The sequence below is a fragment of the Alligator sinensis genome, unplaced genomic scaffold, assembly GCF_000455745.1.
Source record: "Alligator sinensis unplaced genomic scaffold, ASM45574v1 scaffold387_1, whole genome shotgun sequence".
NCBI classification, from domain to species: Eukaryota; Metazoa; Chordata; order Crocodylia; family Alligatoridae; genus Alligator; species Alligator sinensis.
Window position 1 is genome coordinate 1,754,455 of NW_005842196.1, and position 17,183 is coordinate 1,771,637.

Consider the following 17,183-nt stretch of genomic DNA (forward strand, 5'->3'; position numbering starts at 1 on the left):
GCAATGACCCCTGCTAGTTCCTTCAGCACTCTGGGGTGGAGATCATCAGGACCTGTGGATTTAAATACATCTAGTCCCTCCAGAAGTTCCCTGACAAGGTCCTCATTAACCCTAGGCCTGGGTGTGCCACCCACAGGGCCCTCGGGGGGGGGGACAGTGGGGGAGATATCCGGGTCCCTCCTCAGAAATACGGAGGCAAAGAAATTGTTGAATATGTCAGCTTTACCATCAGGTGAGATGACCAGATTTCCTAGTGTGTCCTGCAGAGGCCCCACATTGCTTGGCACCTTCTTTTGCCCCACTATGTATTTGAAAAAGGACTTCTTGTTGTCCTTGATCTGGATCGCTAGTTCCTCCTGGACACTCAACTCCCTCCAGCTCTGGGACCTCAGTGCATCCTTCACTAGTTTTCTTACCTCATTAAAGTCCGCCCTCCTGAAGTCAAGGGCTGCTGCCTTGCTAGAGGCTTTTGCCACCTTGCGCTGGATGGTGAATTCCAGCAGACGATCGCTATTGCCTAGGTGGTCAAGCACCCGCAGACCCCGTACCAAGTCGTCGCCCATGGTGCTCTAGGGAAAGCTGAGACTATGGTTTTAAAGGGCACAGGCTCTCTGTCTAGTTGTATAGTGGCCCTGCAACATATAATATTGTTCCCAGCCACCCCCCTCCCCTGGGACTTGCCGCCTACACTGTGTGTACACATATGTGTGTGTGCATCCAAGCTCACTTTCCCTATGTATTCTATTTCCCCACAAAACTAGATTAAAGCACAGGTATACTGCTCAAATGCATAAGACCGCAACCTCAACACCACCAGGAAAACGAATGATACAAGTGCTTGCCCCACCCTGGCAACTTGGAGCTGTGACTTCTACCTTCTTTGCCTTACCCCACCAACAACTGCTGGGTCTATATCCATCTGGGGAGAGGACTGGAAGGCCAGTGTTACATGGGTGCTGCACAGGCCCTTGGCATCAGTGCTTTAAGGACTTGTCTGTGTCCTGAGATAGTAGACAAGGCTGGATTAACCCTTTAGTGGGCCCTATGCAAACAAACTCATGGGCCCTGGGCCAGTCGAGAACCACCCCCCAACCTCATCTTGGTGCTGCTGCCCACAGGAAGTGGGGCTTGGAGCTATTGCTAGGAAGCAACCACCATGGCGGCAAGGCTGGCGATGGGGAGAAGAAGGGAAGGGAAAGGAGGCGAATGGGGTCATCCATGCCCCTGCCGTGGAGGGAAGGATTGGGGCCTCCTGGGGTCCTCTTCTAATCACAGTGCTCTGGGGGGAGGAACATAGAAACAACTACCATCCCTGCAAATTTTCATCCCACTGTGCCTTAACACACACACAAAGTCACGTCACGAGTTTTGCTTTCAACAGTTCCAGGTGCAGTTTTCCAGAAACCTCTGCACCTATTTCCTTGAAACTTGGCAGGCCTTGTGCCCTTAGAAGGGGCTACCATCCCTGCTGTTTTCATCCAAATCTGCCAAAAAATGACACAGTTATGGGTATTTCAGTGATTCCCCATTATAGTCTATGGCTGAATCACTGAATCTCTCTGAATCAGCGCTAAATTTTCCGAAGCCAATTCAGCCGAATTGATTTGGGACAGTGATCCAAATCTCTGCATTGAATCACTGTCCTCCGAATCAGTGGACTCCAAACCTGAATCAAATACTTCCCTATTCGCACAGGCCTACTGCCTGGGATCTTTATTTAACAGGGTTAACCTGTCTGCTAGACAAGTTCCTCCCAGTGGGAAAAGGAGACAGCTGTTACATTAGTGATATTAGCTCCCCTTTGTTACAGAGATTTATTTATGCCATTCTTTAGGTTTAGTGTAGGCTGCAAGTCCCAGGGGAGGGGGGTGACTGGGAACAATATTATATGTTGCAGGGCCACTATACAGCCAGACACAGAGCCTGTGCCCTTTAAAACCATAGTCTCAGCTTTCCCTAGAGCTCCAGAGGTGAATGAAGTTTGACTCCCCTCTTCACTGACAGAGCCTGCACTTTCAGGAAGAGGATCAGCAAACCCTGAGGCCAAACCTGGAACTTGCATTTCTATTTAGGCCTCATGTACATTAAGGCTGTATCCCAGTTACAGCTATTGATTGGCAGCTGTGCTGGTGGCTAATGCAGATATGCAGAGCTGCTTTAAGCACCTGTGGAGCTGCTGGAAAACAGGGTAAGTTGAACCAGTAAAAGGCATGGATGATAGGAGTTTTGCCTGTGTATGCTGAGGTCTGTACCACTAGGATTGGGGCTTAGTTTGGATGTGGCCTTAGTCCCTGAATGAGAGTGTCATCTACAGAGGCTTGGCTTGTTACTGGGAAGGGCTGCTGCAACCAAGAGACTTTAGGCTTTGTAGCTAGAAAGAAAGTTCTTCCCTCTGGGCTGTGGCTCTGCTGTGTCAGCAAGAATGAGGTAAAATTCTGCAGCCAGGTCCCTCCCATCCATGACTTTCTGGTTCAGGGTATTGGAAAGCTGGTGGCAGCTGCAGGTTAATAGAGTGAGGTCTGGATTCACTGTGACTCCAGAGCAGCAGAGGTGGGTGGGGTGTGGCCCAAAGCAGTGTGGGAAGGCAGCTGGAGGATCTCCACTGGAACACAGGAGCATCACTACCCTGTAACTCACTCCAGTGCAAAAGTATTCCTGATCCCAACAGGGGTAAAACTCTCCACAGTGATAAACCAGTTACAGCAAAGAAAGGAGCTGTAGCACACTGGCACTGACTTGTTACGTCAACACAACTGGGCTTCCATTGGTGTAAAATGCATGTGTGGATGAGCCCTTAGACACCACAAATAACACAGCAGCCAGAGTCCTTTTTCCTGTTCGCTCCTGTGTTTGCTATTTAATCTTTGCTTTTGGCTGACCTCACATTAGGACTCTTAAGTGTGGTGGTGACTTTTGCATTGAAGAGGCATTTGGAGCTGCCAGGGGAACACTCATCAGGGAAACTGCCGTTCGTCAAGTGTGCACTGTCCACCAGACTTCAAATGTCTAGTCCTCTTGGGATGGCCACAGCAGTTAACCCCTCTCAGCAGTGTTCTTTCAGGCTGCCTGCACATTCAGACAGACCATGCTGTGTTGGTTACAGTTGCCTTACAGCTGGATACGTTTTTTAGTCATAAGGGCTAGAAGCCCAGGGTGAGAACTATGTGTTGCATCGTCAAGAAGGCAAAGGGGGAAGCAAGACAAAGAGGGCCTACCTAGGCAGTGTCCTCTTCCTCTTCAGCGGTGAAATGAGGTCATTCTCCTCCTTACCCCTGATTAGCCAAGGGGCTTTTATGGCTGTGGGTTGCTGTTTCAGTGACACATAGGAACTGTGGCAGGGGGAGAATTCCTCCTTTGATGTTATATATTAGAATGGGGGCGGGGGTGGGGGGGAGGCACGAGGAGTAACAGACTCCAACTCAATCCTTTGCCCTACTTCTGGCTACTGATGTCTGGTCACCAGCCCTTCTGCATCACTGCAAATTTTGACAGGCAAAGGCAGTGGAGTTGGAAACCGGGCTGTGATGCCCCCGCCCCTGGAAATGGCAGGTCCTGGCGCTTCATCCTGGCCCACAATGCCTGAACCCAGGAGCCAGCCCCAGAGCATTAGGACTTTGCTCTGCTGACTCAGCAGGGCCAACAGAAGCAAAAAGCAGTATGCAGACTTCAGTTGCTCCATCAGCACCTCTGCCTCTCCAGCAGCTGAGGAGTAGAGATCTGCTAGTAAGGAGGTGCCAGCTTTGCACAGATACTTCTCAGAGTGGAGCTGCACTTTGGCTTGTTAGGGGCTGGCACCTAACTTAATCCTCTCAGGCGACCTAGGAACAACGCTATAATGAGCCCTTCCAACAGTGCAGACAGGCCATTAGGAGTGGCCATCTAGACCTAATTCTGCCCTCAGCAACACTGGCTTGAATCTTCAGTAACATCAACAGAGACCACAGAATTCCTAGCTTGCCTTTCACTTAAAGGACTGCACCTACTTGCAGGCTGCAAAAAATATGCTGATGAAGGATTATGCAGAACGGAAGCCATAAGTGTCCAGCACGCGACTGCTGTCATGACCTCTTTTGAATTATGGAGCCCTGGATTCTGAGCTCAGTAAGTGGTTGGAAGGCTCAGGTCCAGGGAGGGCTGGGGAAGCTGAGCACAGTGAGGCAGCTGGCAGGCAGCCAGGGGGGGGCTGAAAAGGTGCCAAGAGCCCTGCAGAGAGGACTTGGAATAGCTCCCCAAGGGGAAGCAACAGAGCAGTGTCCTGGGCTAAAATGCTTGTCATCAGCAGCAAAGAAAGCTGCTTGACTCCACCTGACAGTAAAACTCCTGGAACGGTGCCTCTGAGAGCCCCCGTGAGCCCTAGAGCAGCTTTTACAAATGCATAGGCAACAGTCCTGACCCCACCCAGAAAAGCCCCCTTCTGCTCTGACCTGCCAGAGTATAACCTTGATGCCAGCCCCAGAGATACCACCTGTGCTGCCCTGCTGTCCCACGCAGCAGGTTTGTTGCTTTTGTACTGGGTCCAGCAGTTGGGCTAGAGCACTATTTACCTGCATCCACCTGTCCTACCTGGCTTCACCTGCTGGGAGTTCTCCACACAACGCACATATCATTACTGTGCTGAGCTGTGTCCCTTTGACAACAGGGAATGAATGCATTGCTGCAGGGAGTCTCCCAGCTCTTCTGGGCACTGAGAAGCTGCCTTCATCTTGTTACCTCAAATCCTCCTCTGACCCCAAAGCACTCAGTGGCAGGCAGTCAACACAAGGAGTTTCCCTCCTGACTATAACTGGCTCTGTCACCGTCTCACTGCATGGTTTTGTGTAAGAACCTTGACTTCTTGGGCTATGTCTGCCTCATCTAACATGGCCAACCCACATTAATTAACTTTTGTTTAAAGAGCAGCTAAGACAAGGCAGCATGGGTTGTAAACCCAGAGAGAAAGCTTGAGCACAACTCCAGGCTCCCATCTAGGTTCAAGTGCCCATGGCTGGCCTCCTGGTGTTCTGATCTGAATCAAGAACACCCTTCATTGCAGCAGAAACACAGCCTGAGTTCCCCTGATGAAATGCTTGGAGACCCCCAACAGAGCGGTGCAATAAATAACAGCCAATAAACGTAACCCCAGTGTTGCAGACGGGCCATCTCACTCTTTGAATCATTGACACATCTTCTAAGTAATGCTGCTTTGTGAGGAGGGTATCATTACTCTCCCTTTTCAGAAAGTGGAGCTGAGCCCCTGACGAGTGGTGTTTTGCCCATGGGCAGACAATGACAGTGACTGAGCTGGAATTAGAACCTATGGACTCCTGCCATATCCTAACCACTATATAACACTGACACCATTTAAATCCAAACAGAACCATCCATGTACCCATCCTAGTGTCTGAATGTTCATGCTGGATGCACTTTGCTGGGCTGGAGTGCTAGGCCTCTGATGCACCGATCCCCAGCAAAAAAGCCAGTGCCACATTTCCATGGAAGGAGGGTGTAGATAGGAGGTTTGTGGGGGCATATGGTAAATGGATACCAGGTGAAGAGAATGGACTGAGCCATGGTGGAATGTGGGACAGGAGGAGAGTAGTTGATGCACTTTTTCACTGGAGCTGGGCTGCAGGACATAAAGGGTGCTCTGTAGGTGAGCTTGCTGCTGCACAGGCCACTCAGCTGCTCCAGGCTGGGATGGTGTCTGGCTGGTCAGACCCTTCTACATCCCACAGTTCTGACCAAACAAATGGGAAAGTGGGGGACTGATGGCTCTGCCAGCCAGAGTACTAAAGCCTGATCACAGAGTCCAGTGCCAGGGACAGAAGGCAGGGTAGAGTGGATAGGGTGAGGGGGCCCCTGTGATGTGGGGAAGAGGGGAGTGAAGTGGCAGGATGTAGAGGAGAGCCCCTCTTACAGCCCAGTGCTTCCACAGCTGTCTGCATGTATGAAAGCTCAGTGTCGAGCCCTAGCAGGTGGCCATGGCGCCAGGAGCTAGGCAGACCAAATTCCTCAGTCTATGAGGGGCTGGGTGCTCTGGTCTCACATTGGCTGTAATAGGAGCTGCGGGTCCTCATCCTGTTGCAGGGCTCACTGACAGTTTGGAGCTGATGCAGTCAGGCACTTCAGATCTCATTCTGTCCTGCCAACTGGGTGGTGCATTTATGCCCAGTGGGTGTAAAATGCATCCTCTGACCTGGAAGTGCCAAGGGGAGCAGCCTCAGTGTGGCACGAACTCACTTGCCTCTAGGGAGCCTTATCATGGGGCCTGAAGCCTGCCACTAATACATTATCCACTAGAGGTCACTGAAAGATCCCTAGGAACCTAATGAGGCCACTAGAAAGCAGCGGTGGGGGGGGAAGGACCTCAGTGACAAACTGAACAGAAGGACTGCAAAGCGCCTGCCCTGGAGCCCTGCCCTCCAAGCTCCCCACCTTGCTTGCTGGATGCAGCTTCCTCTGACATGATGTTGTGTCCCTTCCTTCTACCTGTTTATGCTCCCTGCCCAGATTCAGAGCTTGACCCAGCTCCTGGCAGACTACAGGCAGGGGCTGCTCTCACTGCTAGGAAGGGGCATGGGCTCAGCCCCTGCCTGGGTAGGCAGAGCAAGGTCAGCTGGCTCTGTGGAATCAGCAGCAGAGGTGAGGGCTGGTGTCAGAGCTGGCACAGCTCCATTTGGCACACGTGGTGAGGCTGGTGCTCTGGTCTGGCTGGGGTTCCTAGCCTCTGTTGTGAGAGGCAGCATATGGGTCTAATAAATGGATGTTCCCCAGCCTCAGGTGTGCACAGCCGGGGGACCCTTCACTTCAGATTACAATTCCCAATACAAACAAGCAGACCCTGTCTGGGCCCTGTCACTAGGCAACCAAAGTGCAGATGCTGCTGCACTTTCTGAGAGCACACTTGCTGCCCTGACTTCTGATCAGCAGTGTACCCTCTGTTGCCATGACAATGGACCAGTAATCGTGGGCTTGGGACTGCATGCAGCAGTGAGAAGGGACATTTTCCAGCCCCCTTCCAGCAGCAAGAACAATGGGGTTTCCTGCTGGAGGAGGGAGGCTGCCTGGTGTCCGCTGGCCCTGGCCTGGGGTCCCCACAGGAGATCTCAGAGGACTATACACCCAGCCCATTCAAAGCCCTGGCAGAGGTGTTATCCTCCCATTTGTACCAGTGTCTAGGGGCAGGGTAGGCATCATGTCTAGCACCTAGGCCAGGGCTACTGCTACTCTGGGCTTCCTCTCCACATGAACCTGGCCCTACCTCAGCCAAAGGTAAATCTTTCCTTGGCCTTTGTGCAAGCTGGATTAGACCTCACAGAGCCCTTGTGAAGGGCAGCGAGGCATTCAGGGCTGAGGGATGCTACGTGCGTGACTGAGCTGCTGGTTCCCGGCCCTGGCTCGACTTGGTCAGTGCACGAGCACACGGAGCCCTCTTTCCAGACCTGGGATCACGTGGGCCACTGTTGGCAGGAGTGAGATTCTATCAGGTCCCAGGCATCCCTCCATCTCCCATGATTTCATGTCAAAGGAAAGGCTTCAAATGGACCCAGTTACTGGGGCTTAGGCCTGCTCCAAGGTCCAGTCTGATGCCACACCAGAGTTTTCTTTTGAAGGCAGGCATCTGCTCCAAGCAGGGCTATGGCTGGGCCTGGCACTGGGCTACAGGATTGCTGAGCCTCCCAAGCTTCATCCTGTTAGGTCACCGGAGACAGGACACAGTTCACTGAGCTGTCCTGGGCTCACAGCTCCCTGGAGCAGAAGCTCTGGGTGACTCTGCTTAGAACCCAGGAAGGCCCTGGTTAATGACAGAGCGCACACCAACTGCTGAAACTTCCTTAGCCTGACGAAGGGTTTTTGAACCCGAAAGCTTGCTTAATAACTTTTCTCCAACTATTTGGGTTGGTCTAATAAAAGATATCAAATTCACCCAAGGAACCTTGTCTGCCTAGATAATGACATGCACTTGGGAATGGAGACCCCAGCTTGTGTGTGTCCCTACCCTATGGTCAGCTCTGTAGTGGGGCCAGACGGCACGCCTCCCTGAAGCCTGTGCCGGAGCAGGGGACTCACCATCCTCTGGCGCCGCTGCCTCCTGCGCAGTCGCATGAACTCCTTGTGCTGGCGTGAGACAAAGTTGACAGCCGCATACTCCAGCAGGGCAGCAAAGACAAAGACCAGGCACACAGCCATCCAGATATCTATGGCCTTCACATATGAGACCTGCAGAATCCAGGGGTTAGGGGGGTTGCGAGGCATCAGGCAACACATGGCAGCAATGCCCAGCTGGCAGGGATGAGGGCAGCCCCTGATGCCAGGCCTCCCAAAGTGCTTACTCATCCAGAGCCTCTCCCTTCTGCTTTTTCAGCCCCTGTTCTCATTCCATTCCCTCCCCTCATGCTAACCTCTCTCTTCTGCCCCACAGGGAGAACTATACTCAGGAAGGGAGGGCAGTGCTGTCCTGCCCTTTTTAGGAGCTGCCCTAGTGTGGTGGCCCTGTGAGAGATGGGGAAGGGCACCTGTCACTGATTTGTGCCAGCCATGTCTTGCTCAGGAGCTTCTTTACCAGCAATGGGTCATGACAAGAGGTACACATTTTCCACCCCTCTGCCTTCTCCTAGCTCCTGCTTTTATTAATATAGAGCAGCTTTCAACTCCTGTCCTTGCTCTCCCCGCTTCCCTGAGCCCCCTGAAGCCCTGCCAAGAAGGAGAAGGGCAGCAGGGCTCTGTTCTCTCAGCCCTCCACCGCGTGATGCTCGTTCTGAGCCACTGAGCTGCCAGGGATAAGGAAGGTCTCGCTCCCCATCAGTGCTGATTGCTGCAAGGCTTGGCCAGTTCTAGCTCCCTGCTGCCCTGTGCTGCTGGATGAGCAGTCTCCCTTGCATTGACTGCACCAAGACCCTGCTCACTCCTAGGGTGTAAGTACTCTGGTTCATTCCTTTGCTTAAGGCTGAAGAGTGAGTTCTAGGGCTGGTTAAGAAGAAGGGCTGTTCATCCCCTTTATAGCCAGGCAGGGGCCAAGTGAACTTTGCCTTCGCACCTCTGTCCTGCCTCTGGAGATCCGAAGTCCTGGGCTTCCCAAAGAGTTCTGCCAACACCCCTTCATCCTGACCCGCAGCACCTGCTGCTATTCCACTCTCGAACACCACTGAGCAGAGACCACTAGTCTTGTAGGTCTTTGCGATAGCTAGGACTTCTAGCACATTTAACTTCTACTCAAGGCAGAAGCCTCCATCTGGCAGGACTAATTAGCTAGTGGTGTCCTCCGAAGCCTATTCCTGCTCTGTGGGGCAGTGCCCCCCTTGTTGTGTGCCTGTGCAGCATCAAGCCAACAGAGCTCCAATCTCAGTGAGGGCAACACAGCCCCTCCAGTGTTAAATAAACCACAGCTGGTTCTCATCGTCACATCAAAGCAGGGAGAAGAAGAGCCTTCAGAATAACCCTGTCCCCAACTGAAAGACAGACACCCATTTTAATCCCTTACAAAACCTCGATGCCATCAGCTTTAAAATAACAGGGAGCCAGATTTTGAACTTCCCAGCAAACCAGCACCCACAGGGCTGAGTTCATTATAAATCCTGCCTGGAGTTTAAGCAAAGTTTTTTCCTTTCTTAAGTTGCTAACTGCCCTTTAATTACTCAAATAGGAAGGAGTAGGAACCTCCTTCCCAGCCTGTCTGTTTTTCTGCCTGTCTGTGCCCTCTTTGCATGTCTTTCCACTTGGATGCTTGTGATCAAGGAAGCGAATCTCAGAAGCTTATTACCAATTTCACTCTCAGTGGTTCAGTGCCAGGGTTACAAGTGCAACCATCAGGCTGCTTATTTGCTTTAAAGGCAACAAGTTCTAAGGGGTTAGAACACACAGGCCCAGGAATCCACATGTTCTACTTATACCTTAGGTTCTTTGGACAATTGTGACCTGCCAGCTCCTACTGCCTATTGCCCCTCTCTGTACCTGGGTGAGGCAACTTTCAGTTCCTTCACTTAGGCAGTTTCAGAGAAATCCTCAATTTACTGGCATTTGTTTTCTCTCTGTGCACGTGGTTATGTGGCTAACAAGACCATGGAGAAGCCATAGTGTCATTTTCCAGACACACTGGATGCAGGAAGAAGAATCCTTCTCCTGAATTAGGAAACTATAAATAGTTCCTATGAGCAGATGGGCTGTGTGTGTTGGCAGCTGCAGGCCTGGCCAAAAGGGAGGTTTCATGGCAGGAGGAAGGCAAAAATTGAAGCACCTTCAACTGCACAATACAGCAAGGAGCACATGACCACAGGCTGCACAAGGCATTGTACTGTTGGGGGAGAGGGACCATCTCATGCTCAGCCCTGTACAGGTTCCTTGATCCTTAGCTGCAAACCAACCTGTTCTTTTAGGGCTGAAGTACCTCAGTTTTGTACAGTTTTGTACAAGTGCCCCTCCCAGCTAACCTGCAGCCTCAGGATTGGGCTCCACATGCAGTCTGCTGGTTCCCCTCTATCGTGACTTGCAGTTCACCCCCATTCCAGTGGCAGTTTCTCTGTCTGCAGCTGTCAGCAATTTTGCAGTTTGCCACATCACAGAAAAGAAAACAACCCCCCAGCCACTGACCTTTGGGAGGGAGGCCCGGGAGCCTGCACTCTGAGTGGTCATAGTCAGCACAGTTGTGATCCCCAGCCCTACCCGGGCAGGCGCGGCATCCATATTGATCCAGAAAGAGACCCAGGAGAGGATGACGATCAACAGGCTGGGAATGTACATCTGGATCAGGTAGTAGCCCATCTGCCTCTCTAGGTGGAACTTCACCTCGATGCAGGTGAACTTGCCTGTGAGGAAAGGCCTAGAGCACATCAGCAAAAACAATCCCAAGGGCTGGGCAACACCTTAGAAAGCTTATGATGACCTGACCATCATCAAGAAGCTTTGAAGACTCTTGAGAACCTGGCACACATTCTGACACTCTGGAAAGATGTTACCCCAAGGCCTGGACTGGGTGTGATCCTTAAAGGGCCCAGTGTGTGAGCCCTGCTGTCCTGGACAAGTTATAACTCAGGGATGTGCCCCCTGCTCTTTCCCCCCTCACATTCTCCCTATTGAAGCTGTTTTACAACTCAGAATTATTCTCTTGATCCCAGCTGGAACTTCCTCTAAGTCCCCTCTGTTGCCAGCGGTGAGGTGCAATTCACCAGTGCTCCGATGCTGCAGGGGCATGGCCCTGCTGGGCGCTCACCTGTGTTATAGTATTTGGTGCAGTATCCCAGATCCTTTTCATCCCTCAGAATGAACTGGGGGAGTGTCAAGCCTTCTGCCACTTGGACAGCTTCTTGGTCCTCTAGCCACTCAAATATCAGGTCATTCATGGTGTAGCCAACTGGGGTACAAGCAAGAGATGAGACAGGATGGCTGCAGTGAGGGAATGAAAGGAAACCTCTGGGTGGCTCTAAAAAGGGAGGGTGCTGGAAAAGCAGGTCTGAGGCTGCTCTGTACTGCTGTCTCTGAGTCTCTACACTACAGGGTGCTGTCACAGGACTTCCCCACTGATATTTAGCCCATGTAGCAGCAAAGGACTTGGCTCAGTGGGCAACTTCTGATCTCTCCTGCAGGCTACCTGCATGGAGGTGGGATCTGCCCTGCCTAGCCAGGGGTGCTGGAATGCTGTCTGCAAGCTAGTCTGCGATGTCCAGGCATTCATGTCTCAGAAGCTCCAGGTGAAGGTTTGGTGAGGAAATAAAAACGTGTGTCCATGAGCCCACCCTGCCCTAGGCACTAGCAGGCTCCTGCACACACATGCAGCAGCAGTCATAGCTGAGTGCACACTGTGCCCAGAGAGGCGACAGCCACAGGGATTCCTACAGTGGCAGATGTGCTGGCAAGCAAACCTGCCCCCATGCACTGTGCATATTGGGAGCTATGTGCTCACAGAGACTCTAGATACTACACCAGGGACACACACTGGTGCTCACAGTTGCTCTGGCATGCACAGCACTGGATTCACACACACAGGTTTTTCTACCAGCTGTGGTCTCTTACCAGGGGCTTGTACACAGTGCAGGGCCTATCTATCACATCCCCTCCCTGTCCTCTCAGCCTCCCATGGCTGTTATGTGAAAGGCCCCCTCCCCAAGTGTGGGATGCTTTGACTACAGGGTCAAGCTCCCAGTACCCCCATGGCTGATCACTGATCAGTTTCCCCTTTCCCTTTCCTTACCTGCTGTTCCCCTTGCTGCATCTCCACATGCCCCCTCCCCTTCCATTGTTACAACCATTCATCCCTTCTTTCCACTTCTCTTTCTGCTGTCCCCATTCATCTCTTTTCCCTCCTCCCTCCATTGTCACCCCTGCTTCCTTCTCTCCCGGGCACCTGGCAGCCTCCACAGGCACAAGGGAGGGGAATGGGTTGGGTGGCAGTGTGCATGGGCAAAGTGGGCCTGCTGTGCCCTTATGACAGCCCCAGGGCACTGAGAAAGTACCCCTCACTCCTGCTGCCTGAGCTCCTCAGCCCCACATTAAGCAAGGCTGTGGGAAAGCCAGATTTGCTGGCAGGGGTGACATATAGAGGGTGCACGGGGGTGCACATGCACCCCCTGAGAGCACTGGTGCACGCCCTGTCAGGCCACACTCCCCATTTAGCCGGCGGACAGCGGGGCAGGCAGGAGCACCAGTGACCCCCCTGCAAGTGCTGGCTAGGGAGCGGGGCTGCCAGCAAAAGCAGCTGCGCTGCTTCTGGAAGTGACTGTGGAGCTCCGGAAGCGGCACGACCACTTTTACGGTGAGTGAGATCGGCTCCCCCATGGCCAGTGGGATCAGCTGCTGGGGGATCCCTCCCCCATTGACTCAAGAGGCACGAGACAGCCATGTTGCTGGCTTCCCCTTCTGCTGCTGGGAACAGATAAGCAAATGGGAGGGGGGAGGAGGGAGCTCTTGGAGGGCTGAAGGGACATGCCCTTACACCTGCCTCACATAAGTGATGCCCTGTCAACTGTGGCCCTGTACTTTCAGGTACTCACAGCTCTCTAGCTGCATTGTGCATGTCTGGATGTCCATGGGGAAGTTCTTGAGATCCATGGGGCAGGAGAGGATCAATGTCAGCCTGGGAGAAGCAGACAGAAAGGAATAGGTTTGTTGGAGCCTGACATTCTGGGGAGTCTCCCTGCTATCTTCAAGAGCAGCACCATGATGTGAGGGGAAAGAAGGGCTGGGCTGGTAGCCCAGGGCTAACAGCAGGCACAGACTTCCTTACTAAATCTAGGTGTGGTGACTCCCTCACCATGAGCAGTCTATGGGGACCTTCACCAATCCAAGCACAGGTCTGCATCACTTGTGCTACAGAAGCAATTCTATTGGTGGTAGCATTAGTAGGATACTAGCCACTGGGAAGACATGCATGGAGCCTGCAGGTTACACATTTTGTGTCAGGAATAGCTGGAGTTGTTCTCAACCCCCTCCCACTTTTCCCTGAAGGGCACTTGCATTACCCACCACCCTTGGGGACCCCCAGCTGGTACCGGATGCTGTAGAGCACGTTGCCATTCTTGAAGATGCGCAGCAACTTGTTGTCAGTGGTGACCTCATGGAAGTTGGCTCCCTTCTCATTGGCAAAAAATAAATCTGGCTTCCAGATTGAGTCCAGCATGGAGGGATCCAGGTCCAGCGAGTCATCTGGGTACTCCCTGTAGGCCAGGCGGGGGTCGTTCCACTGCTGGCGCAGGAAGACATTCACTCGGTAATCCTGGGGAAAGAGGGGCACCCATCATAGCTAGTGAGGGAGTGGGGATGTTTCCTGCTGCAGGTGCCCTCCATGACTGGAGACCTGAGGGGCAGCAGGATGAGTGGGGCTGGGGAAGAGGCAGCCAAAGAGATGGGGGGTGGTGTGACCCCTTGGGCTGGTGGCTGCTGTTGGACAAACACGGGTGTCTAGGAATGTAATGCTGGTCTTGACTTGCTCAGCGCAGATCTCTGTCCTGCAGCCCTGACTGCTGCCATGTCCCATTTGGCTAGCAAAACATGGAGTATTATGTGACTGGGAAACCAAGTACTAGGGACTGCACAGGGGCCTCTGGCTGGGACATGGGCAGTGTTTCTGGGTTTCACCATTAGGGGACTTTGGCCCATACCGGCATCAGTCTAGCAATGACATTAGCCCTCACACAGTTTCCAGCCCTGCCCTTCTGACTGGCTGCCTGCCCCACTTCCCTGCCTCCTGCAACCTGCCCTCTTCCTTCTGCATTCCATGTCATCACTACGTCACTCATTCTGTGGGTGGGACACATGCCAGCATTCAGACTTGTGGCAGGTTACCCTTCCTGGGACACAGCATGTAGCATCCTCCCAAAGCAGCTGCTATGCCTCATGCTCCTTCCAGTGTCACATGGGCCTAGCAGAGGACTTCAGCAATCAAAAACCAGGCCAAAAATATAGCAAAACATTTAAAGACAGACCAAAGATTTGAGGATTGGTTTTGTGATTTTTCTGGTGCCTGTTCTATGAGGCTGAACACTCTGGAGTTGGCCTCACTGCAAAAAGGAGAATCCTCCTGCACTTACAAAGGACCACAGGACCTTCAGTGACCAGGAGTCAGCCAGGTCTCACATTCAGGTCTAATTTGAAAGCCAGCCAGCAGATCTAACCAAATGACAAGGCCCTTGGGCTCCTGCTGGTTGGCATATCTCAGGGAGCTGAGGTCCTTGGGGTGAGCCCTGGGGTGGGAGCCAGCAAGTGCAGTTGGCTGGCCTCCATACCGCATATCAGGATGGATGTGTAGTGCCCATGGGGTCAGCTGGGTTGCTCTGCCACATAAGGGATAAGACATTTCTATAGGAGCCAAGTCAGAGCAGCAAGACCTGTCTGTGGAAGGGGCTGACACTGATTTTTGTTCTGCCCTTCTCCTGCCCATCTTCCACAAGGGCTTCCCCTTTCAAGGGGGCTCCTGCTTTCACTTTTTGCCATCATTCAGTGCCTCCTTCACTTGTCACTTGTTTCCTTCCTTACAAGATTCCTTGTCCATTCAACTCTCCTGACCCTATGAGGCTCCTGCCATTCCTCCACCCCACCCCCAACCACCCTGCATTGCTCAGGCCTCTTGCCCCACAAGCACCCCACATCTTCCCTATGAGTCTTTCAGTGCCGCAGGCATTGGGTCTCCACAACAACCACAGGATTAACACTAGAGGTGAGTTTGAGGGAACCCTCTGGTTCAAACTAGGATGGGTCTGCCACCCAGGACCAAATGATGAGGCCGCTGGAGTTTTCACATCCCAAGAGCAAGGAAGAACAATGCTCAGTGCACAGTGCTCAGCCTGCCAACCTCCTCTGAAGCTCCAGGGGGACGGGAAGGGGCTGGGAAAGGAAGGAGGCACCAACGGTGCAGCTCTTACCATTGTGGTTTCTGTGACGGAGCCAAAACTGTTGATGAAGATGTTGCATGTCACATTGACGGGTGGGCCTGGGAAACAACCAGACAACACAAAACCTCCCTACAGCAGCTGGTGACAAGATGAAAACTAGTCTACTGTTGTCCCATCTGCACCCAGGCGCACACAGTCATTCGTGCACAAAGTAACCAATTACACATGTAGACATGCCAAGACCATATCTACTCACAGGGGTAAATGCATGTTCAGACACCCTGTTATACTTTCATACACACACATACATTCACTTGTATAGATGGATACATACATGCATATGCTTGTACATGTGCTGGATCCTCCCCCCTCCCTCCCCCCTTGCATTAACAAATATACCTATGGGAATGTGGGTTTCTGTCCCACCCATTGGTCCATTTAAAATTGTAGGTACTTGAGCTCTGTGTTTCTGCATGGAACATGGAACTGGCCACAAAATCAGCACTCGGGTTACAAGTCACTTCCTTTCTCTTGTGCCTCTGCCTCCCCATGTTCTTTTGTCTGTTCTGTTGTCTTAGCTCATGGGCATTATGGGTAAGGATGGTTTGACCCTGTGTCTGCCCAGCCTGTATCGCGATCAAGTCTTGATCTTAGTGGAGGCCACTAGACACTAGTGTGATATTAACTACATTAATAGGACCAGGGACATAGGGCATGCCCAGGCTGGAGTAGCTGAAGGCTGCAAGCCTGGAGTGGGAGGGCCCTGGCAGTATTGCATATAGAGGATCCCCAGGCTGGAGCAGTGGGGCCTGTGGGGCAGGGAGAGGAGCATTGTCTTCACTTGCCCTTCTACCCTTCTTGCAGACAGCACCTCTGAGAGCCCTGGGTTTGGGTCCCTCTGAGGTTGTCAAGCTTGGAGGCTCTTGTTACCTTTGAAGTTAGGTCGAATCCGGGCATCATACCCCGATGTTCGGCCCATAAGCTTGTCCAGAAAATCCGAGGGGGACATGGGCTGGGCAACACCCCTGGAGGCTGACTTGATCTCCTCCTTCCCTGAAACCAACCTGGGGAAAGGAGGGAGGTTAGCAGGCTATAACTGTCTCCCTGACACCCAGGACTGCCACAGCATATGCCTTTGGGTTGCACAAGGTGGGGCAGAGAGTAGGGCTTTCTGGGGCATTGAAGGGCTGGTGTTCTCAGAGCTAGACATCTCTAGCATGGACAAAGGCACTGATTTGAAGAACCTTTCACTCCTGTTGTCTCAGCCTGTCAATGCCAGGGCACTGCTTGGTGGAAGCTCACAGCCTACCAGCATAGTCCCTGTCAGTGTCAGGACTACAAATACCAAGGAATTGGACAGGTAGATGTATCCCCATATCTCTAATCTGCTATGTCTTGCTAATGACTTGGAGAGTGTTGGACAGTAACAGGCAGCTGCTGAGGTACCCAGTGCTGCAGCATGGACGTGTTCAGACCAGGGGGTTTGGCACTTATTTCTCCTCTTCCCACTAATCATTTTGCAAGAAGCATCTGCCCTGGGGGTAGAGCAGATGCTGGATGGTGAAGCAGAAGTTTTGCAGCAGGTATGGAATGAACCAGGGGCACCACACTGCCTGGCCTCATCCAGAGCAGATGCTTTTCAACATATGCCTCAGTCCTGTGGCTTGATCATGCTAACAGGCTTGTGGGTTTGGGATGGAGCAGGGACCTGAGGCTGCCTCTGTATCTGATGTTGACCCCTGGTGTCAGATCTCAAGAGCAGAGCTGCCTTGTGATTGTATATCTGAGCACTACCTGCCCAGTGGCAGGTGCCATTGCAATAGTACTCACAATGGTGCAAGCAGCAGCCTGAGAGCTGGTCCCAGCCAAGAGCTTCTTCCTGCT

At 52.5% G+C, this 17,183-nt stretch overlaps 1 protein-coding gene across 1 annotated transcript in view; it reads right to left on the minus strand.

The window, feature by feature from the left end:
• GLRA4 (glycine receptor alpha 4) overlaps positions 1-16,344 on the minus strand; it is a 19,271-nt gene extending 2,927 nt beyond the window's left edge. Inside the window, exons 1-7 of the mRNA XM_006026522.2 lie at positions 16,230-16,344; positions 15,330-15,397; positions 13,461-13,684; positions 12,963-13,045; positions 11,186-11,326; positions 10,567-10,781; positions 8,050-8,199 (exon numbers count right to left, since the gene is read on the minus strand). Of these exons, the coding sequence (XP_006026584.1) occupies positions 8,050-8,199; positions 10,567-10,781; positions 11,186-11,326; positions 12,963-13,045; positions 13,461-13,684; positions 15,330-15,397; positions 16,230-16,308 (960 nt within the window). The 5' untranslated portion in view covers positions 16,309-16,344. The remainder of the gene's footprint in view (positions 1-8,049; positions 8,200-10,566; positions 10,782-11,185; positions 11,327-12,962; positions 13,046-13,460; positions 13,685-15,329; positions 15,398-16,229) is intronic.
• Positions 16,345-17,183: the final 839 nt, after the last annotated feature.